The 25,517-nt window shown below is 34.3% G+C and overlaps 2 protein-coding genes across 2 annotated transcripts in view; one reads left to right on the plus strand and one right to left on the minus strand.

Moving 5' to 3' along the window:
• The window catches only part of LOC113663171 (E3 ubiquitin-protein ligase TRIM39-like), a 537,569-nt gene that overhangs the window by 415,372 nt on the left and 96,680 nt on the right, over positions 1-25,517 (minus strand). The gene's annotated exons all lie outside the window — the stretch shown is intronic.
• The window catches only part of LOC113663175, a 26,362-nt gene continuing 1,204 nt past the window's right edge, over positions 360-25,517 (plus strand). The window contains 14 exon segments of the mRNA XM_047810692.1: positions 360-584; positions 1,369-1,455; positions 3,757-4,313; positions 4,430-4,525; positions 4,647-4,880; positions 4,977-5,139; positions 5,262-5,297; positions 8,036-8,581; positions 19,593-19,679; positions 22,028-22,584; positions 22,701-22,796; positions 22,918-23,151; positions 23,248-23,410; positions 23,533-23,568. Coding sequence (XP_047666648.1) covers positions 1,392-1,455; positions 3,757-4,313; positions 4,430-4,525; positions 4,647-4,880; positions 4,977-5,139; positions 5,262-5,297; positions 8,036-8,581; positions 19,593-19,679; positions 22,028-22,584; positions 22,701-22,796; positions 22,918-23,151; positions 23,248-23,410; positions 23,533-23,568 — 2,869 coding nt within the window. The 5' untranslated portion in view covers positions 360-584; positions 1,369-1,391.

Here is a 25,517-nt window from a genome sequence, read left to right on the forward strand (position 1 = left end):
TTTAAACCTCAGGTTTATTTTGTTCTGAAAGCAAGAAAGCAAGCAAGAAAGAAAGAATATTCAATCTTTATTATTTGTCTGACCATATAAATATTTTTTTTTGTCAGATTATATTAAACAATAATATTTAGAAGTGTAAAAGCTATAAACTTCAAATGTTCACCTCCTCCCTCTGCCATGTTTGCTGCATTACTAAATGCTACCATCTGCTGGTAGAAAAATTAATTTATTTAGAATTATGTTGTCCATTGAAAAAAATCTTTTAGAGTAATCAGGATAATCTGCAGGATAAATAAACGACATAACTCTTATTACATGTGCAGTTTGAATGACTGTATAATACACATGAGTAGAAGTGAAGCTAGTGAGATGAAGACTAACTGCTTTGTGATCATATGTGTTACTGCCCCTTTATCAACCACTATGAAGTAAACAAGAAAGTGACTGAAGTGAAAGTGAAAGACAGTTTGATCTCCAGTCAAGAAGAAACCGATATTTTTCATGAATTTCTAGAATTATCTACAGGATATTCACCGAATCTGAAAGTATTATAACTGCAGTGAATTCTGACTCCCTGAAAAAAGGCAAGTAAAATAAAGTTATGTACTTCAGTGTGTGGTGTGTAGTTCAGAGGTTTTGTCTGTGTGGGATTTATCAGAATAAAATGTCAGACAAAAACAGTGTCTCTAACACACGGTGACACTGAAATAGAAGCTGATGATTAAAGCAGATTATAAAATACAAGCTGATTATATAAATGCTAATGAAAGCTGTTTATGTTTTTAAATAAAATCTTTGCCTTTAATGATCAGTGACAAACTGAGACGGAAAAACAGGGCCAAAGGTTACAGTGTTTTATTAACTGTTCAAAGATTTGAACTGATTACAGCATGAACATTTAAATAAAAGTTAAATCACAATTATAACTTATGCCTAAAGACTAAATTTGACAAAATGCTTAAGCTACTCTAAATTAACTGGGAAAAGGTGTGTGTGTGTTTGTGTGTGTGTGTGTGTGTGTGTGTGTGTGTGTGTGTGTGTGTGTGTGTGTGTGTGTGTGTGTGTGTGGTAAGCTCTGGGTGAAACTTGAACACAAACTTAAACTTACAAACTGATCTGGATGTGAGAAACTGTGAATGATACAGTTAATGAGCTGAAAGCTGAGAGAAAGATCAGTGACATTCTGTTTATTACAATCTCACGAAGATGAGAATATTTACATGTGTTTTAAATCACAGACTAAATGCTTCTAGTATCATTCATTAGGTTTAACAGTGCAGACAGACATAACTGAGTTAAACAGACTAATCAATAAAACCTCATACTGTTACATGTGTGGACTGAATGATGTGATTTCTTACTGTAAAGGTTAAAAACACAGGAGGAAGAAAATGGCTGAATCTTCATCACAAACAAAAGGCAGAAGAAGAAGGAGCATGGATGAACCAGAATCATGTAAGTTATACAGTTTATGTATGATTAGTTTTCTGTATGTTTAGTAATTATAGATATTATACATGTTTTAACGAAGGACTGTCACTATTATAATCTATATTGTTATAAAAATTATCTCAGTGAATGGCTTAATTGTCTTAACTGCTTTATGTAACAAGAATAAGAGTTGTGTTATAATACACAAACATCTTAGAAAGACATTTATTTACACTGATCCTGTAACTATGGAGGATTTATATTACTTTATTAGTTACATATTTCAATAAATAATTCAATAATTAAATATGTAATGAAATGTAAGAATTAAATAATACTTCATTATAATTATATTATTTATTATTGTTTTATTTCTTTCTTTATCATTTGTATTTATTAGCATAGATATATAAAAGTTTTGCTATTTTAATATTTGGATATTGATTTATTCCCATCACACTGAGTGGCAGAAAAAAAAAATACATTAATAATTAAAAATAAACCATGTAAATAGGCTTCATGAAAATCTCCCTGAAAACTGTCTCTATGTAACTGAGCATAATTTCTGTAGAAACTAAAATGAAAATATACAAATAATTACAAATACAAAAAGATGTAAAATAGTTACTAAATAATATATTTAGCAAAATCTATGACTGATTATTGTTGTGGAAGTTTTTGAGAAAATACATATAGCACACTGTTCAGCATGAGCAAGAGTAAAAAGCTTCACAATGTATTTGTGCTACTGCACAGCAGAACCCTCCTCGTGTATCATGAGAGAGGAAGGGCCTAGAACATTCATTACACTGAGGGTATATAGGCATGATTTATAGGCAGAAAACAGAAGAAAGGAAAACAAAACCAATCACTGGCTAGATGCACAACGCTTGATGGTCTCCTGATCAGGATCTTACCAAGGTCTGACTAAGTTGTTTATGAGTCTAAGTCTCACCATCTCGTCTCCAGCTCCTTCTGACCCTCTAATATTTTACACAAAGTCTCTCTGGAAATAACAATTTCTAGTCACAAATAACTTCTAATCATGTGCACAGAAGGTCAGACAGCTTTCATAGTAAAATATTACATCACAATAATGTGTTATATGTAATATTCTTCTTGAATATTGATAACAATTATTACAAACTTCATTTAACAAAACCTTGCAAGACTTAAATTTTATAAATAACTAAATAATTTCAAAATGTATAATGTAACACCAAACAATGTATAACAACATTTTAAATACACATTGATGTCCAAAGGTCTAAGACTTATAAAAGATTAATGACCTAGGAATCTGTAAATGAACATTAACATGAAACTACAGGCAGAAAAATGTGTCACTTTGCTCGGCAGTGATACTTCGTTACTTTCCCAGGGAACAAAAGGAGTCTGGGGATGGAGGGATGAGTAACAGAATAAAAGGTGGTGTGTGTCAACTGTGAGGATCAACAACTCAACCCCAATCCTGTCACACAAAAAAGAATGTCACTATACAACCAAGTCAAAATGATCAAAGCTCATTTATTCACAAACATGAAGTGCACAGGAGGGTTTGAAGACTTCAAGATGGGGATCAGAACAAAAAAATAAACAGAACCCATCTAACTAATTTAGGGAGAAACTAAATACGCTACAAAAGAAAAACAACAAAGATTACAACATAATACACAATACACTAACTCTAATACTAACTTAAAAAGGAGAAATCAAGATAAAAAAGAAATGGCACCCCTTCCCTACTAACCCCTTTCCAAATACAGTAAACAATAGAACTCAACAAATAAAGAATGAAAAAGTGTAACAAATATTAACTTACAACCAAAAGAAAAACTTCCTGTTGCAGAGATGTCAATTTCAACAACAGAAAGAATAACAAAATATGAAACAAAGCTCAATCAAAGTACAATCACGAAACAGAACTATCAGAACACACACGCACGAGAGAGAGAGAGGACCAAAAAGACAAAAACAAATACATCCTAAGACGTAACATGCATCAGCCAGTCACGAACAGTTTTATTTAAAAAATAATCAGCTCTGGGACAAAAATAATTTTGCTTCATCCCACCTCACTGTCATTGATTATTTTTAATGCAGGTGCTTCTTAGATTTATTTTAATTAAGATATACAATTGTAAATAACATTCACTGAAAAATTCATGAATCTACACTAACAGTAACTGACACCCCAACAAGTGCCTTTACACAGTTTAGGAAAACTTGTAGACATTCTGGTCTGTGAGTTTCACACCTAAACTACAGATGCAGTTTACTCCATTTACACCATTTATCAACAATGTGTAACATTTTCTTTTCTAGTTTCTCGTGATTCCAGCAGTCTCCTGTCTGAAGATCAGCTGCTGTGTCCAATCTGTCTGGATGTGTTCACTGATCCAGTCACCACTCCATGTGGACACAACTTCTGTAAGAGCTGCCTTACACAGTGCTGGGACAAGAGTCAACACTGTCTCTGTCCATTATGTAAAGAGAAATTCACCAAGAGACCTGAACTGAAGATTAATACAACACTGAGAGATGTTGCAGATCACTTCAAGAAGAAAAGAGACTCTGACAAACCTGAGGTTCTTTGTGATGCCTGCAGTGGAGAGAAGCTGAAGGCCCTGAAATCCTGTCTGGATTGTTGTGCTAGTTTGTGTAAAACTCATTTAGAGTTTCATAATAATATGCCCAAACATAAGAAGCACAAACTAATAAACCCTGTGGAGAACCTGGAGGACTACATATGCCAGAAACATGAGAGAGCTCTGGAGCTGTTCTGTAGAGATGATCAGACGTGTGTGTGTCAGTTCTGTACTGAGACAGACCACAAGAATCACAACACTGTTCCTATAGAGGAGGAGAGCAGAGAGAGGAAGGTGAGAAACACTGATTAACTTCCAGTAGGAGATCAGATAGAAAGATTGTGATTTAAATTTAAATTAAGCCAAATTACTTTTTTAACAAAATTATTTATCTTTCTCTCTGTCCTCAGACTCAGCTGGTAAAAACACAGACAGATGAGCAGCAGATGATTCAGGACCGACTGAAGAAGATAAAAGAGATCAAACACTCAGTAGAGCAAAGCAAGGTGTGTACAAACATGACAAGTTCATAGACTATAAATTCAGTATTTTTTTTATTTTGTAGAAATTAACAAAGGTCACTATTCAGTGTTATCTGATGGACATGAAAATGTGTTCCTCCTTTAGAGAAGAACAGAGAAAGAGAAAGCAGACAGTGTTGAAATCTTCACTGCTCTGATTCGCTCCATTGAGAGAAGTCAGGCTGATCTGGTGGAGGTGATGGAGGAGAAGCAGAAAGCAGCAGAGAGGCAGGCTGAAGGACTCATTAAAGAGCTGGAGCAGGAAATCAGTGTGCTAAAGAGGAGAGACACTGAGCTGGAGCAGCTCTCACACACTGAGGAGCATCTCCACCTCCTACAGGTCAGTGTTCCTCTCTCTGCTCACTGACAATGCAGAACATCACAGAACAACACTCACCATGCTGAGGGATTTCTCCTCTCTCCTGCTCTACTGTAGGTTTACTCCTCCATGTGCAGCCTTCCACACACCAAGAACTGGACTGAGATCAGTATTAACACTGATGTGAGTGAGGACACTGTGAGGACAGCTCTGTCTCAGCTTCAGCAGTCTCTGAATGAGAAACTCAATAAAACACTTGATGACAAGTTAAAGGAAACAGGTGAGAATTTATTTTGTACATTAGATTTGATAAAAAGATAGATATATGTTTTTCAAAATCTAAATAAAATCAACAAATAACTGATCTGAAATCTAATGACAGTGACGTTTTGTTGTAATTAGTTTCCACAGAACTGAAGAGGATTCAGCAGTATGCAGGTACAGTAAGCTTTCTGATTTCCTCTCATATTAAAATGTACATATCAGCATTACACCACTGCATCATCACACTTATTGTCATCTGTAGATCTCTCCAGATAAAAGGAGTATTAAAGTGTCTCATTATCCTCCTCACTATAGCTCCTTATTACTGTCATGCACTAAAGCCCTTACACCCTTTTCTACTTTAGAAACACTGATCATCTTCTTACATTTCACTAATAAAATAATGCAGGAACAGATGTATGTTTGTACAGAGATTAACTTTATACCTTTTTTAACTGCATGATAAACGATTGATTTCTTTGACTATCAGAGGTAAATGTAATCTTTATGCTGTCCAAAAGGTCAGAGTTTTAATGTCATGTAGTTAGGAAAGAGTTTTTAGACCATGCAGTGTTTCTGTCATTTACAAATAAGCTTGAACACAAAAGTCATGAATGTATTCTACAAAAAATATATTTTTTACACTAACACAAACTGACACGAGTGTCTTTGATAAAATATTTTTTGTATCAGTTAAATAAAATGTATAGAAATTCAGGCCTGTGAATTTCAGCCCTAAACTACAGACACAGTTTATTGTATAGAGACTATTACTGAAATATTCTGTCCATCAGACAGAGAATATGTCCATCAGACAGAGATATGGTGTGTACTGTATGTGTGTATGTGTGTGTGTGTGTGTGTGTGTGTGTGTGTGTGTGTGTGTGTGTGTGTGTGTGTGTGTGCATATGAGAGAGAGAATATATGTTGTGTGTGTTTATGTGTATGAGAATATTTGTGTGTGTGTGTGTGTGTGTGTGTGTGTGTGTGTGTGTGTGTGTGTGTGTGTGTGTGTGTGTGTGTGTGTGTGTGTGTAAATGAGTATATCTGCTTATGGTGGTGTGATTTACGATTTCTTCAAACGTCTACCTTTTAGTGTAAAACTCTACAAAACAAACAAGTAAACAAACAAATAAAAAACTTGAGAGGAAACATTTATAATGTGATTATTCAGTATTCTGTCAGGAAACACAATAACTGTCAAACTCATCAACATTTCACTGAATTCATATGGATCATTTTATTCTCACAAAACACAGAAACAAGGCATTATGTATTTGAACAAGCTACAGTAAGTTCAGAAGTACAGACTCTAAGAAACTCCACTGGTGTCCCAGGGGCAGAAACCAGGGGTGTAGATTCTCCTCTGTCTTCATCTATATAGATACTAAAATGTTAAAATCTCACAATAAGAAGCATCACCTCTGGAGCAGAAGGCCTTTTGCTCAGGGGCCCAGCAGGGGCAGCTTAAACCCCAATCCTCTGATCATCAACACAGAGAATTAACCACTTTAACTACCACTGTCCCAAAGAAATAACACCAAATAATAAATAAATGGGTGGATGGATGGATGGATGAATAAATAAATAAATAAATAAATAAATAAATAAATAAATAAATAAATAAAGTTCATATGTTATAATCAGTTACAGTCTGCCTTCATTTGACTTTTGCTCTGTGTAATATTTTTAATGAAACAATCATAAATGCTTGTGGACAACAGATAGATTAGACATGAATGGATGGATGGAATCAGTAGATTGATTGAATGCTAGATAAGATGATGGGAATTATGTAGAGACACTGCAAATCTTACAAAACTAATTTTATTTAAATTATTTTAATGTAATAAAATATCTGGAAGCAAATTCATTCACACCAAATCTACACCCATGTGACATCCTGATGCTTATTTATTAAACATGATGATTTGTAAAACCATAAATAGTATGAGACACATAATCACAGGAGAAATGATTTTATAGAGTAACTGGTAGAAGCTCTAGTGCAGAGACGTTATTGTTGATGAGAGCTAACTGGAAGTAAACGTTACACTACATACTTTTCATTTTACTTTTCTTATCAAAACTTTCTTATGAAATGAGGACTTTTCAGATATTCAGAAAAATTTCAGTGCACAAATTCAACACAGAAAAGTGAAGTTTATCATACGTGTTACTCAGTGCTAGGCAAAGACAGTCGAGCCTGAAGCATGTTGTACTGTTTTGTGTCCTGACATTAAATAAACCCCCAAAGGTTTGATTCCAAATTCCACGACTTGGAGTAAATTCACTGTTCAGCTTTATGATTGGATTGAATTCAGCTTCACTTGTAGAAATGAAAGATTCTAGATGTTAGTAAAACATTGTGTGGAAATAATGAATGATTCTGAAAGAATGATTTGTTACACCATGTATGTGGAAAAGTGATGAGTATAAAACTCTTTGTCTATCAGAGGGGAATGTTGTTGTTTTGCTGGACAAAGAAGGCTGAGAGATTTATAATCATACAGTTAAAAAAGAATTTAAAAACATACAGTTTCCCTCAATCACTTGAGAGTCACATTTATTTCTAAATGTAAAATGTACCAGATATTTATCACTAGAGATACTCAAGGTTTTTACCTCAAATGTTTTTTTCTTATGTTCAGTGACTCTTTCTGCCTATGTCCTGAAAAACAAAAATTACAAACAAAAAACAAATCAATAAAATTTCAGAAGGTAACATGTTATATTTCTTATCTTTAACAGACACCTATTATAAACTGTACAAGTTTATTTCATTTTTAAAGAAAGCTTTTAAAAAATCTTCTACACATCATTTTATAAATCAATAATGAATCTGATCCACTGGATGATGATTTAATATTTTTACCTGTTTACTCATATCACACACTGTGTGTTTCTCTCAGTGGATGTGACTCTGGATCCTGATACAGCTCATCCAAAACTCATCCTGTCTGCTGATGGAAAACAAGTGACACATGGAGACAAACGACAGAATCTCCCTGATACACCACAGAGGTTTAATACATGTGTCTGTGTTCTGGGAAAGCAGAGTTTCTCCTCAGGGAGATTTTATTATGAGTTGCAGGTCAGAGGGAAAACTGGATGGGATGTTGGAGTGGCCACAGAGAATATTAACAGGAAACAGGGGTTTAAACTGAATCCTCCGAATGGATTCTGGACTGTGACCCTGAGGAATGAGAATCAGTATCAGGCTTGTGCTGGTCCCTCTGTTCCTCTCACACTGAGAGAGAAGGTGGAGGTTGTGGGGGTGTTTGTGGATTATGAGGAAGGTCTGGTCTCCTTTTATGATGTAAAGTCCAGATCTCATATCTACTCTTTCACTGATCAGTCTTTCACTGAGAAACTCTATCCATACTTCAGCCCTGATTTAAATAATGGAGGTAAAAATTCAGCACCACTAATCATCTCTCCTGTATTTAAAACCGAATGAATTTTCACCAAACAAAATCAATCACCTGTTAAATGTTGAGAATAAAAATAAATAATTTTCTATTTTGTGAATTTTTGAAACACATTTTCCCTTTTAAAATGTTGTACAGATTATTTTAATACCTGGTTTTAATTGTAATCCTACAATCTGTTATTTATGATTATGTGACATTATGATTGTGGAACTTTGTCATTACAAATCACATATAAATAAAGATCATTTACAGTTTACTCTGAGTTTTACTGCAGAATTTAATTTGATCAATAAAATGTATAAAGTTCAGCTACTGATGTCTGTGTAAATATAAACAAACAAAACCCTGCTTCTGCTTAAAACTTCATCAAACACAAACACAATCAGATTCATATTTTATTTAGAAATAAAAATCTCAGGTTAAAATCTCTTTATCAGCACTAATAAGCAAATGTCTAAAGTAATGTACAGCAGAGGGAGCCTCATTAATATTCATAGTGTAAGTGCTACCTGATTGGTCAGTGAAATGATTCATATGTATGTAACTGTATGTTTTTAAATTCTTTTTTAACTGTATGATTATAAATCTCTCAGCCTTCTTTGTCCAGCAAAACAACAACATTCCCCTCTGATAGACAAAGAGTTTTATACTCATCACTTTTCCACATACATGGTGTAACAAATCATTCTTTCAGAATCATTCATTATTTCCACACAATGTTGTACTAACATCTAGAAACTTTCATTTCTACAAGTGAAGCTGAATTCAATCCAGTCATAAAGCTGAACAGTGAAGGGGAAAGAACACTGATTTACTCCAAGTCGTGGAAATTGGACTCAAACCTTTGGGGGTTTATTTAATGTCAGGACACAGAACAGTCCAACACGAAACATGCTCGATTGACATTTAATACACAAATACACATCTCTCTGTCATCCTTCACTTTCACAAATCACAATCCCTCATGTTGTTAAAATAAAGTGAAACACAATACATTACATACATGAAGGCACATAAAAACATTAACACAAAATGCCACAACAGGAAAGAAAGAAACAAACACTGCGTGCGCCTCTTGGACAATATACAGAGTTTATAAGTTTATAAGAAGCCGCATGTCACAGCTTGTTCACATTCACATTGCTCTCAGAGTCACAGGAACATTACATTTTAACCATATTTTTATATCTACATGAACTTAAACAACATGTATTTATGTAAGCAACAATAGTCATTACAACATGGCTTGAGACATTTACAGAAGGGGACAGAACAGTGGAACTTGGTCTCTAACCTTTGGGGGTGTATTTAATATCAGGAGACACAAAAAGAAAAGTAAAAATAAAAATAATTTAGTGTAATGTTTACTTCTGGTTAGTTCTTATCATCAATAATGTTTCTGCATTAGAGCTTCAAACCAAATGTCACAATGGGAATGATTATACAGTGATAAATGTAAATGTAAGAGATTTTATACTCCATGATAACAGTGTTGCTACAGTACAGAGGCTTTTCTCCCATAGACAGCTCTCTGATCTTCATGCTGGTTTTTCCTTTTTAACAACACATTCAGTCTTCACAAGAAAAACTGGAGACTAAAACCAAGTGTAGATGTTCAGAACTATTTATTATTTAAATGATCAATCTAACAGGACACATATGGGTAATAAGAAACAGGTCACATTACATTTCAATATTTTAAATATTTTTGCTCATCTGAAAATGTATTCAAAATGCACTATGATCTATTTTGTTTAGCATAGAAACAAATCTACATATAAATATTAGTAAATAAATACTAAATTTGTAAACTCTTCTCATATTCATCGTTTGAACTCAACAACTTTTTTGTAAGAACTTCATCTGTTTTTGGTTTAACATAAATATAAATGTATAATAATAATAATAATAATAATAATAACAACAACAATAATAATTATTGTTATTATTGTTGTTGTTGTTATTATTATTATTATTATTATTATTATTATTATTATTATTATTATTATTATTATTATTATTATTATTATTATATTGTAACAGTTCCACTTGCACTTCCTCACCACTTTAGGGAGCCAGAGAACTATCACTTTCGTGTCACAGTGTCACATCTAGTGCTCACACTAATTTACGTCATGAAGTATTAAATATTGTCTAGTATTTTACTGCTGTACTGAGCTGTTGTTTGTTCTACTCGTGTTTAATACAGTGTTCTGTTTTCCCGGTTTTTGCTCTTTGTGTTTAGTGATTTCAGATTTGTTCACCCCTCTGTTTGACTCTCTGTTTATTTGGATTATTGTCTGTTTTCCGGTTTTGTCTCTGACTCTCATGATTTATTTTCTGTCTGAGTTTTTCAATAAACACCTCAGCAAATGTTTTGTCCTCCATCGGATTCCACCTCTTCATTACAGATATAAACATGAGTATTGGTAAGAAGATCAGAATTGTACACACAAACACTATGATGCTGTGGTAAAAGTACTCGCACACAAACACACCTCAAATGGTATCAACAAATATCACACATCAAACAGATGTCTTTAACATTTTATACAGATGAATATAAAATTAATTAAATAAGTAAGTAAGTGTTATTAGTATAAAAAAGCTGAAAAAGCTATTTTCATCACCATATTATCCAGACACCATGTCACTCAACACATGATGTGATTAACAAGAATAATTTACTGTTTAAAAATGTTTCTTATTTTGTATTATAAGTGTATGAATGAGAAGGAGGAAAGTAGAACAGTGATGTTACAGGGCGCTGAGGTCAAGAAGGTGCAGGAGTTTAAGTATCCCAGTGTGACAGGGAGTGTGGAAAAGAGGTGAAGAGACGAGTGCAGGCGGGTTGGAGTGAGTGGAGAAAAGTGTCAGGAGTGTTGTGTGTGACAGAAGAGTGTCAGCAAGAATCGAATAAAAGGTGTAAAAGACAGTAGTTAGACCAGCTATGCTGTATGGGTTAGAGACTGAAGCAGTGAGGAAAAGACATGAGGCAGAGATGGAGGTAGCAGAGATGAGGATGTTAATGTTCTATTTAGAAGTGATGAGGATGGGCAGGATCAGGAAGGAGCACTAACGGGAACATCCGAAAGTAGAAGTAATAGAAGAAAATACATGTTTCTTAAATTGTCGTAATTTTTTTGACTTGTGGCACGTTGTTGTTAGTTTCAATCACATAAAATAAAACTTTGCTGAGAGTGGCTGGGTAATACTATTATTTAGGCTACATGCAGCCTAATCACACTTCTCTCACAACTAGCACTACAGACACTCCTGTTTTGGAAAGCAGAGGAACATGTGAATGCAATGTAGGGCAACAAAAGCCCTAAATGCGGGCAGTCAATCAGAGTGGTGACAAGAACACGTCATCCTCCATGAGAAGCAGGAAGAGTATCTTGGGATGCAGCACTTCAAGTCAAGTCAAGAAGCTTTTATTGTCATTTCAACCATATATAGCTGTTGCAGTACATAGTGAAATGAGACAACGTTTCTTCAGGACCATGGTGCTACAGTACGTAAAACAAAGACAGGGCTAAGGACATGTAAGTAGGCCATTTTTATCACTTAAAAAGACAGTTTTAGACAAAAGATGCCATTTTCTGGGCTGTTTAACACATCTAGCTGTTAATGTCAGGAAATGGAGGCTGAAAATATGACTGATCTGTTGCTGCATGTTCATCTTTTGATCTCGAACTAAAGAGCAGAGCAAAATAGAATTAACCTTACAATACAATATATTCAGAGGGAACTGTATATATTAAAACCACAGAAAGTCCTGAAACTTTACAGGTGTAAAGACCATTATACACACTCAGTCTCTGCAGTTCTGAAAAGAAAAATATTAATTTCAGAGACTCTGTTTAATAAAGTATTTTCTGTTCGTGTGTTGACTTGTAATATTTATATCTAACTTTTCTTCCTTGCATTGTTGTAGACAGTAACACAGTACAAGTGTGGCATTTTACACATTGTTTAACTTGATTACAGTTATTACTCAAATTAATTATTTAATAATTAAATAATTTACTGACTTTACTGTATTATTTAATGTTGTTAAAATGATGCCCGAATTATATTTTTCCAAGTGGATCTGATTTGTTTTTAATAGTGAATTTTTAACTCCTCACTATCTTTAGGTTACGTCCCTAAATCTTTCAAATTGGCAGTTATTAGGCCCCTCATTAAGAAACATAATTTAGATCTCAATGAACTATCAAATTACAGACCTATTTCACACCTTCTATTTATGTCTAAAATACTAGAAAAGTGTTTGTCTGAGCTCCTTCTTACAGGAGAACAATATCTTTGAAGAGTTTCAGTCAGGTTTCAAGCCCCAGCATAGCACAAAAACTGCACTTGTTCTTAGCTCAGGACCAAGACTGCATGTCATTATCAGTTCTACGTGACGTTAGTGCTGCATTCAACACTGTAGATCACAACATTCTCCTAGATTGCTTACAAAATTACACAGGTATTCATGGACAGGCTTTAAGTTAGTTTAACTCCTACCTGTCTGATCAATATAATTTTTTAGAATTAAAAGGCGAAACCTCTAGTTTATTGCCAGTTAAGTATGGGGTCCCTCAAGGATCAATTCTAGGACCTCTGCTTTTCTCTATATACATGCTTCCCCTAGGGAACATCATTTGAAGCCATGGTATTAGTTTCCACTGCTATGCTGACGATACACAGTTATATATCTCATCAAAACCAGATGAAATAGCTAAATTGTCCAAAATAACTGAGTGCTTTAAAGAGATAGAAAAGATTTGATGACCTGTACTTTTCTGTTGTTAAACTCTGATGAAACAGAAATACTACTTATCAGACCAAAAACCAGTACACAGAAGATCTCACAATTCAACTTTCATTTAGAGGGATGTACAGTTACTTGCAGCTCGACAGTGAAAAACCTGGGTGTTATATTAGACAGCAACCTGTTTTTTGAAAATCATATCGCCCATACTACAAAAACAGCCTTCTTCCACCTTAGAAATATTGCCAAGCTGGGAAACATCCTATCTGTTTCTGTTGCTGAGAAGCTAGTTCATGCATTAAAGACTAGATGGCTGTCCTGCATCTTTAATAAATAGGCTACAGTTAGTCAGCTGCCAGAGTTCTTACCAGGACAAGTAACTATGATCATATAACCCCAATTTTATCATCTGGCTACCTGTTAAGTTTAGAATTGATTACAAACTGCTGCTACTTACTGTATGTACAAAGCTCTTCATGGTTTAGCTCCCATGTATCTAACTAATCTTCTAACACGTTACAATCCTTCACGCTCTCTGAGATCACTAAACTCAGGACTTCTGGTAGTTCCCGGAATATCTAAGTCTACTAAAAGTTGGTAGAGCGTTTTCGTATTTAACTTTGGAATAATCTTCCAGACTCAGACACACTTTCCCAGTTTAAATTTAGATTAAAAACTCATCTCTTTAGTCAGGTGTACACATAATACATCCCATAATATTGTGCTCTATTACATCAGACCAAATGCACATTCTCATCTAATGCTTGTTGATTGAAGTTTGTTGATTGTTTCATACTGTAGATGTTTTTGATCAAGTACTTTAATCAAAGAAAGTAAGTCAAAATAACAAATGAAAGGTACAGTATCAACTAAAATAATACTGATAAACTATAGTCAATGCTTAGACTCAGCAACTTATTGGGTAAAAATATTGCTGAAGACCATTATGTACATGTAGCTCAGCAGTAAATGTAAAGGTGTAGCTCATTCACCATCAGACATCTTATAACCACAGTCACTCCTGGTGAAGACTTAAAAGCAGCATTATACTGTAACATGCAGTGCTGATGACAGAAACTCAAGTCAAGTCAAGAAGCTTTTATTATTGTCTTATATTTTTTATTTATTGTATTGTGTATATATATATAAGCTTATATTATTATTAGTTATTGTCATTTCAACCATATACAGTATAGCTGTGGCAGTACAGGGTGAAATAAGACAACGTTGCTCCAGGACCATGGTGCTATATAAAAGCAAAGACAGAGCTAAGGGTTTACTAAGTAAGTTTTAGCCACATAAAGTGCAACTGTGCAACCTGGTGCAAACAGTGCAGGACAAGACAGAAAAGGCAGGACAAAAGACAGTGCAAACGAGAAATTACAAGACAATACAAAAAATGCAAAAAAAAACAATACAGAAAAAGGCAATAAACAGAAACAGCACCGACCGACCAGTGTAAATACTGTATGTTCAACAATATTGTGTGCATCGTGATCTCAACACACAGTGCTTCAGTACCACAGCCTCATCAACATTTTTTAATTTGTTTCATTCACCCAGAGAACACAAGGAATCCACATCTACTTTAATTTCTACTACAACAGGTAAAGCCATTTTTTGCTTTGCACAATGCATTTGCATGCTTATGTATTTAACATACATTTCATGACATTATACTCTGAACACAGTGCACTAGAGGCAGTCACTCACTCACTATGGATTTTTTACATGAGAATGTCCTCCAAATAGTTGGGTCCAGACAACCCCATTCGCTTTATAACTGGGGTGAAATGTAATAAGACAAGTTTATAAAACACAGACACATTACTAACATCGCTGTTGTATTTTAATTCTGAGCTACTTCCCAGGATTGTCAGTGAAATTTGCTTTTCCTGTATTCTTAAACATTAAAGCATATGGATGAAAATTATAGAGTTTATGATGAGGCAGAAATTACCATCATCCCTATTGTAATTCAAAGCTAAATCAGGTGAAATATACTGTAATATACTGTATGGAGAAAACTCCCTTTCCAGCAGTACCAGGTAACTCAGTTCTCTCTGTGGTCTAGTGTTAAAGAATGAGCTACAGATGAAACTTGCTGAATCAAACTCTGATGTATATACATCTGTACCATAACAGTAAAATATACATGTAATGTAGTTCAAAATACTCTATAAAACCACTTTTCTAGTTTCTCTTATTCTCACAGTAAAGCCTAGAGTGTAGCTAAGATCAGTGACATTATTGATACTTTACTGACTCTGCATCAATGCCAGTGTAATGAGACCATTTGAGACTGCTGTGCATGACTGTTGTTATGCCATTATGCTACTAGACTACTACAGTAAATGGCTTTCACCTCATCTGTCACCATGGATATATTATTGACATTTCTAACCACAGTGTTCGCTCATGAAGGCAACCCTGAATACATTGTCACTGACAATGGCAGTCAGTTTTGCTCATCAGTGTTCCAGGATTTCTTGAAGAGAAATGTTGAGCGTTTCAACAGAATCCTAAAGAACTTCATACAAACTGCTGTGCCACTGCACAGACATTGAAAACAGGAGTGCATTTCTACATGTCTACAGAGCAACACCACATGCAACTACTAACAAACCTCATTTCCAAATGATGAGAGGGCAACAAAAAGCTGCACATCTTTCCTTCACATATCTCACAACATTCTGCCATTAGGGAGTATGTTAGAGCCAAGCAAGAGAAAAATATGGCTTACCAGGCTGCAAGAATTCCATCTTTTTGACCAGGAGATAAAGTGCGGGTGAGAAAACTGTTCCTTGTAAAGAAAACATACTCAAAATACTCACAACCTCTTACAGTGCACAAACAATTAGGAGCAAGTACATATCTTCTCAGTGATGGGAGACACTGGGATAGGAGATGGAATGCAGTCCGTTTCTCCAAGTGTGCTGGGAAGAAGAAGAGCGATTCTAACAGATCTAAATGCATGCCCAAGGAGTCTTAGGTTGAACAAGAAAAAGTCTGATATTGATGAAGGACTATGTAGCTTAAGGAAAAAGGTTTGCATCCGTTCATGTTCAATTAAAAAATGTGTTAATTTTGAAAAAAGAAAGAGAAAAGAGAATTTCAGTAGTGATATAAAGAAGTTAACAATGCTGTTCTATGTTTTTATTACTTGCTGTTGAAGTTATAACATTTCTTTCATATATATGTTGTGTCCACTAGATGGTATTGTGGGTTGTTCTGATGTTGCACAGAAAAAAAAGAAAAGAAGAGTGAAGGAGTGAGTTGAGATGAGATGAGAAACCTGTATCCTGACTGTAACAAATGCTGCTGAAAAGTCAATGAGGATGAGGACAGATGACAGCTTGGTCGATCCAGCAGCATGAAGATTCTCAGTAAAGAACAACCTCCAACATCCAAACCAGTCTGACTTTAAATTAGCACAATTCACAGAGATTGCCCTTTTGACTGTTGTGAAATAGAGTGACCAGCTTGTATTCAGAAACCTGTCAGACTTCACAATAATGAAGTTATACAAGTCCATCACAGAAAATTGCATTTTTTTTTACTTACTGGACTTTTTATTCTATCTTTAATATTCTAGAATTATGTGCTCCATTGAAAAAGATCTTACAGAGTAATCAGGATAATCTGCAGGATAAATAACCCACATAACTCTTATTATGTACAGTTTGAATGAATTGAATTCAGCTCCAGCACTGCTGTTTTCTATGGTGGCCGCCATTTTGGAAAGAGCCAGAGCGCTTCCTCTTTTACGTAGATATGACCGTCTCAGCTCTTTAGCATAAACTCGTATTATTATTATTATTATTATTATTATTATTATTATTATTATTATTATTATTATTATTATTATTATTATTATTATTATTATTATATTGTGTATCAGAGCTGAGAGGAAGAGGAAGGTAGAGAAGTAATTAGTGGGGATAAAAAAATAAATAAATAAATAAATAAATAATAATAATAATAATAATAATAATAATAATAATAATAATAATAATACAGTAAAAATAAAATAAAAAATATAATAAATATATATACTTACAACTAATAATAAAAAATATATGACATTATTTATCTTCCTTTCTGTCCTCAGACTCAGCTGGTGGAAGGTTGAAATGACAATAAAAGCTTCTTGACTCTCTACAAGTTCCTGTGTTCTGGGAAAGCAGAGTTTCTCCTCAGAGAGATTTTATTATGAGCTGCAGGTCAGAGGGAAAACTGAATGGGATGTTGGAGTGGCCACAGAGAATATTAACAGGAAACAGGGGTTTACACTGAATCCTCAGGATGGGTTCTGGACTGTGACCCTGAGGAATGAGAATCAGTATAAGGCTCGTGCTGGTCCCTCTGTCCCCCTCACACTGAGAGAGAAGGTGGAGGTTGTGGGAGTGTTTGTGGATTATGAGGAAGGTCTGGTCTCATTTTATGATGTGAAGTCCAGATCTCATATCTACTCTTTCACTGGTCAGTCTTTCACTGAGAAACTCTATCCATACTTCTGTCCAGGTTTAAAAGGAGGTAAAAATTTAGAACCACTGATCATCTCTCCTGTATTTAAAACTAAATAAACCTCACAAATTTAACCATTTACTAAATGTTGAGAATAAAAAGAAACATTTTTTTGGGTTAAATTTTAGAAAAAAACATTTCCTTTTAAAGTGCTTTACAGAATGTGTTAATACCTGGTTTTAATTGTAATCCTACAGTCTGTTTTTTAATGATGATTTTACATTATGATTGTGGAACTTTGTCATTACAAATCACATATAAATAAAGATAATTTACAGTTTACACTAATAATGTCTATATGGATAAAAATAAAAATAAATAAACTCCTTAAAATACAATTAAATTAATGTTTTATTTGTAATTTAAACCTCAGGTTTATTTTGTTCTGAAAGAAAGAAAGCAAGCAAGAAAGAAAGAATATTCAATCTTTATTATTTGTCTGACCATATAAATATTTTTTTTGTCAGATTATATTAAACAATAATATTTAGAAGTGTAAAAGCTATAAACTTCAAATGTTCACCTCCTCCCTCTGCCATGTTTGCTGCATTACTAAATGCTACCATCTGCTGGTAGAAAAATGAATTTATTTAGAATTATGTTGTCCATTGAAAAAAATCTTTTAGAGTAATCAGGATAATCTGCAGGATAAATAAACGACATAACTCTTATTACATGTGCAGTTTGAATGACTGTATAATACACATGAGTAGAAGTGAAGCTAGTGAGATGAAGACTAACTGCTTTGTGATCATATGTGTAACTGCCCCTTTATCAACCACTATGAAGTAAACAAGAAAGTGACTGAAGTGAAAGTGAAAGACAGTTTGATCTCCAGTCAAGAAGAAACCGATATTTTTCATGAATTTCTAGAATTATCTACAGGATATTCACTGAATCTGAAAGTATTATAACTGCAGTGAATTCTGACTCCCTGAAAAGAGGCAAGTAAAATAAAGTTATGTACTTCAGTGAGTGTTGTGTAGTTCAGAGGTTTTGTCTGTGTGGGATTTATCAGAATAAACTGTACATTAACAATGTCAGACAAAAACAGGGTCTCTAACACACGGTGACACTGAAATAGAAGCTGGTTATTAAAGCAGATTATAAAATACAAGCTGATTATATAAATGCTAATGAAAGCTGTTTATGTTTTTAAATAAAATCTTTGCCTTTAATGATCAGTGACAAACTGAGACGGAAAAACAGGGCCAAAGGTTACAGTATTTTATTAACTGTTCAAAGATTTGAACTGATTACAGCATGAACATTTAAATAAAAGTTAAATTACAATTATATATTATGCCTAAAGACTAAATTTGACAAAATGCTTAAGCTACTCTAAATTAACTGGGAAAAGGTGTGTGTGTGTGTGTGTGTGTGTGTGTGTGTGTGTGTGTGTGTGTGTGTGTGTGTGTGTGTGTGTGTGTGTGTGTGTGTGTGTGTGTGTGTGTGTGGTAAGCTCTGGGTGAAACTTGAACACAAACTTAAACTTATCTGGATGTGAGAAACTGTGAATGATACAGTTATTGAGCTGAAAGCTGAGAGAAAGATCAGTGACATTCTGTTTATTACAATCTCACGAAGATGAGAATATTTACATGTGTTTTAAATCACAGACTAAATGCTTCTAGTATCATTCATTAGGTTTAACAGTGCAGACAGACATAACTGAGTTAAACAGACTAATCAATAAAACCTCATACTGTTACATGTGTGGACTGAATGATGTGATTTCTTACTGTAAAGGTTAAAAACACAGGAGGAAGTAAATGGCTGAATCTTCATCACAAACAAAAGGCAGAAAAAGGAGGAGAATGGAAGAGCCAGAATCATGTAAGTTATACAGTTTATGTATGATTAGTTTTCTGTATGTTTAGTAATTATAGATGTTCTACACGTTTTAATGAAGGACTGTCATATTATAATCTATATTGTTATAAATATGATCTCAGTGAATGGCTTAATTGTCTTAACTGCTTTATGTAACAAGAATAAGAGTTGTGTTATAATACACAAACATCTTAGAAAGACATTTATTTACACTGATCCTGTAACTATGGAGGATTTATATTACTTTATTAGTTACATATTTCAATAAATAATTCAATAATTAAATATGTAATGAAATGTAAGACATAAATAATACCTCATTATAATTATATTATTTATTATTGTTTTATTTCTTTCTTTATCATTTGTATTTATTAGCATAGATATATAAAAGTTTTGCTATTTTAATATTTGGATATTGATTTATTCCCATCACACTGAGTGGCAGAAAAAAAAAATACATTAATAATTAAAAATAAACCATGTAAATAGGCTTCATGAAAATCTCCCTGAAAACTGTCTCTATGTAACTGAGCATAATTTCTGTAGAAACTAAAATGAAAATATACAAATAATTACAAATACATAGAAACTGTTAAAGAAAGATGTAAAATAGTTACTAAATAATATATTTAGCAAAATCTGTGACTGATTATTGTTGTGGAAGTTTTTGAGAAAATACATATAGCACACTGTTCAGCATGAGCAAGAGTAAAAAGCTTCACAATGTATTTGTGCTACTGCACAGCAGGACCCTCCTCGTGTATCATGAGAGAGGAAGGGCCTAGAACATTCATTACACTTAGGGTATATAGGCATGATTTATAGACAGAAAACAGAAGAAAGGAAAACATCACCAATCATTGGCTAGATGCACAACGCATGATGGTCTCCTGATCAGGATCTTACCAAGGTCTAACTAAGTTGTTTATAAGCCTGAGTCTCACCATCTCATCTCCAGCTCCTTCTGACCCTCTAATATTTTACACAAATTCTGTCTGGAAATAACAATTTCTAGTCACAAATAACTTCTAGTCACATGCACAGAAGGTCAGACAGCTTTCCTAGTAAAATATTACATCACAATAATGTGTTATATGTAATATTCTTCTTGAATATTGATAACAATTATTACAAACTTCATTTAACAAAACCTTGCAAGACTTAAATTTTATAAATAACTAAATAATTTCAAAATGTATAATGTAACACCAAACAATGTATAACAACATTTTAAATACACATTGATGTCCAAAGGTCTAAGACTTATAAAAGTTTAATGACCTAGGATTCTATAAATGAACATTAACATGAAACTACAGGCTGAAAAATGTGTCACTTTGCTCGGCAGTGATACTTCGTTACTTTCCCAGGGAACAAAAGGAGTCTGGGGATGGAGGGATGAGTAACAGAATAAAAGATGGTGTGTGTCAACTGTGAGGATCAACAACTCAACCCCAATCCTGTCACACAAAAAAGAATGTCACTATACAACCAAGTCAAAATGAACAAAGCTCATTTATTCACAAACATGAAGTGCACAGGAGGGTTTGAAGACTTCAAGACGGGGATCAGGACAAAACAATAAACAGAACCTATCTAACTAATTTAGGGAGAAACTAAATAAGCTACAAAAGAAAAACACCAAAGATTACAACATAATACACAATACACTAACTCTAATACTAATTTAAAAAGGAGAAAACAAGATAAAAAAGAAATGGCACCCCTTCCCTACTAACCCCTTTCCAAATAAACAATAGAACTCAACAAATAAAGAATGAAAAAGTGTAACAAATATTAACTTACAACCAAAAGAAAAACTTCCTGTTGCAGAGATGTCAATTCCAACAACAGAAAGAATAACAAAATATGAAACAAAGCTCAATCAAAGTACAATCACGAAACAGAACTATCTTCTGGGCGAGATTAAAAAACTTCCCAAAAACAGATTTTACACACGCACGCATGAGAGAGAGAGAGGACCAAAAAGACAAAAACAAATACATCCTAAGACGTAACATGCATCAGTCAGTCATGAACAGTTTTATTTAAAAAATAATCAGCTCTGGGACAAAAATAATTTTGCTTCATCCCAGCTCACTGTCATTGATTATTTTTTAATGCAGGTGCTTCTGAGATTTATTTTAATTAAGATATACAATTGTAAATAACATTCACTGAAAAATTCATGAATCTACACTAACAGTAACTGAAACCCCAACAAACGCCTTTACACAGTTTAGGAAAACTTGTAGACATTCTGGTCTGTGATTTTCACACCTAAACTACAGATGCAGTTTACACCATTTACACCATTTATCAACAATGTGTAACATTTTCTTTTCTAGTTTCTCGTGATTCCAGCAGTCTCCTGTCTGAAGATCAGCTGCTGTGTTCGATCTGTCTGGATGTGTTCACTGATCCAGTCACCACTCCATGTGGACACAACTTCTGTAACAGCTGCCTTACACAGTGCTGGGACAAGAGTCAACACTGTCTCTGTCCATTATGTAAAGAGGAATTCACCAAGAGACCTGAACTGAAGATTAATACAACACTGAGAGATGTTGCAGATCACTTCAAGAAGAAAAGAGACTCTGACAAACCTGAGGTTCTTTGTGATGCCTGCAGTGGAGAGAAGCTGAAGGCCCTGAAATCCTGTCTGGATTGTTGTGCTAGTTTGTGTAAAACTCATTTAGAGTTTCATAATAATATGCCCAAACATAAGAAGCACAAACTAATAAACCCTGTGGAGAACCTGGAGGACTACATATGCCAGAAACATGAGAGAGCTCTGGAGCTGTTCTGTAGAGATGATCAGACGTGTGTGTGTCAGTTCTGTACTGAGACAGACCACAAGAATCACAACACTGTTCCTATAGAGGAGGAGAGCAGAGAGAGGAAGGTGAGAAACACTGATTAACTTCCAGTAGGAGATCAGATAGAAAGATTGTGATTTAAATTTAAATTAAGCCAAATTACTTTTTTAACAAAATTATTTATCTTCCTCTCTGTCCTCAGACTCAGCTGGTGGAAACACAGACAGATGTGCAGCAGATGATTCAGGACCGACTGAAGAATATAAAAGAGATCAAACACTCAGTAGAGCAAAGCAAGGTGTGTACAAACATGACAAGTTCATAGACTATAAATTCAGTATTTTTTTTATTTTGTAGAAATTAACAAAGGTCACTATTCAGTGTTATCTGATGGACATGAAAATGTGTTCCTCCTTTAGAGAAGAACAGAGAAAGAGAAAGCAGACAGTGTTGAAATCTTCACTGCTCTGATTCGCTCCATTGAGAGAAGTCAGGCTGATCTGGTGGAGGTGATGGAGGAGAAGCAGAAAGCAGCAGAGAGGCAGGCTGAAGGACTCATTAAAGAGCTGGAGCAGGAAATCAGTGTGCTAAAGAGGAGAGACACTGAGCTGGAGCAGCTCTCACACACTGAGGAGCATCTCCACCTCCTACAGGTCAGTGTTCCTCTCTCTGCTCACTGACAATGCAGAACATCACAGAACAACACTCACCATGCTGAGGGATTTCTCCTCTCTCCTGCTCTCCTGTAGGTTTACTCCTCCATATGCAGCCTTCCACACACCAAGAACTGGACTGAGATCAGTATTAACACTGATGTGAGTGGGGACACTGTGAGGACAGCTCTGTCTCAGCTTCAGCAGTCTCTGAATGAGAAACTCAATAAAACACTTGATGACAAGTTAAAGGAAACAGGTGAGAATTTATTTTGTACATTAGATTTGATAAAAAGATAGATATATGTTTTTCAAAATCTAAATAAAATCAACAAATAACTGATCTGAAATCTAATGACAGTGACGTTTTGTTGTAATTAGTTTCCACAGAACTGAAGAGGATTCAGCAGTATGCAGGTACAGTGAGCTTTCTGATTTCCTCTCATATTAAAATGTACATATCAGCATTACACCACTGCATCATCACACTTATTTTCATCTGTAGATCTCTCCAGATAAAAGGAGTATTAAAGTGTCTCATTATCCTCCTCACTATAGCTCCTTATTACTGTCATGCACTAAAGCCCTTACACCCTTTTCTACTTTAGAAACACTGATCATCTTCTTACATTTCACTAATAAAATAATGCAGGAACAGATGTATGTTTGTATAGAGATTAACTTTATACCTTTTTTAACTGCATGATAAACGATTGATTTCTTTGACTATCAGAGGTAAATGTAATCTTTATGCTGTCCAAAAGGTGAGAGTTTTAAAGTCATGTAGTTAGGAAAGAGTTTTTAGACCATGCAGTGTTTCTGTCATTTACAAATAAGCTTGAACACAAAAGTCATGAATGTATTCTACAAAAATATATTTTTTACACTAACACTAACTGACACCCTAAACGAGTGTCTTTGATAAAATATTTTGTATCAGTTAAATAAAATGTATAGAAATTCAGGCCTGTGATTTTCAGCCCTAAACTACAGACACAGTTTATTGTATAGAGACTATTACTGAAATATTCTGTCCATCAGACAGAGAATATGTTGTGTGTGTGTGTGTGTGTGTGTGTGTGTGTGTGTGTGTGTGTGTGTGTGTGTCTGTAAATGAGTATATCTGCTTATGGTGGTGCTACAGTAAGTTCAGAAGTACAGACTCTAAGAAACTCCACTGGTGTCCCAGGGGCAGAAACCAGGGGTGTAGATTCTCCTCTGTCTTCATCTATATAGATACTTAAATGTTAAAATCTGACAATAAGAAGAAGCATCACCTCTGGAGCAGAAGGCCTTTTGCTCAGGGGCCCAGCAGGGGCAACTTTAACCCCAATCCTCTGATCATCAACACAGAGACTTAACCACTTTAACTACCACTGTCCCAAAGAAATAACACCAAATAATAAATAAATGGGTGGATGGATGGATGGATGGATGAATGAATGAATGAATGAATGAATGAATGAATAAATAAATAAATAAATAAATAAATAAATAAATAAAGTTCATATGTTATAATCAGTTACAGTCTGCCTTCATTTGACTTTTGCTCTGTGTAATATTTTTAATGAAACAATCATAAATGCTTGTGGACAACAGATAGATTAGACATGAATGGATGGATGGAATCAGTAGATTGATTGAATGCTAGATAAGATGATGGGAATTATGTAGAGACACTGCAAATCTTACAAAACTAATTTTATTTAAATTATTTCAATGTAATGCAAAAAATATCTGGAAGCAAATTCATTCACACCAAATCTACACCCATGTGACATCCTGATGCTTATTTATCAAACGTGATGATTTGTAAAACCATAAAAAGTATGAGACAAATAATCACAGGAGAGATGATTGTATGAAGTAACTGGTAGAAGCTCTAGTGCAGAGACGTTATTGTTGATGAGAGCTAACTGGAAGTAAACGTTACACTACATACTTTTCATTTTACTTTTCTTATCAAAACTTTCTTATGAAATGAGGACTTTTCAGATATTCAGAAAAATTTCAGTGCACAAATTCAACACAGAAAAGTGAAGTTTATCATACGTGTTACTCAGTGCTTGGCAAAGACAGTCGAGCCTGAAGCATGTTGTACTGTTTTGTGTCCTGACATTAAATAAACCCCCAAAGGTTTGATTCCAAATTCCACAACTTGGAGTAAATTCACTGTTCAGCTTTATGATTGGATTGAATTCAGCTTCACTTGTAGAAATGAAAGATTCTAGATGTTAGTAAAACATTGTGTGGAAATAATGAATGATTCTGAAAGATGATTTGTTACACCATGTATGTGGAAAAGTGATGAGTATAAAACTCTTTGTCTATCAGAGGGAAATGTTGTTGTTTTGCTGGACAAAGAA

The sequence above is a fragment of the Tachysurus fulvidraco genome, chromosome 1 (assembly GCF_022655615.1).
Source record: "Tachysurus fulvidraco isolate hzauxx_2018 chromosome 1, HZAU_PFXX_2.0, whole genome shotgun sequence".
Classification (NCBI taxonomy): domain Eukaryota; kingdom Metazoa; phylum Chordata; class Actinopteri; order Siluriformes; family Bagridae; genus Tachysurus; species Tachysurus fulvidraco.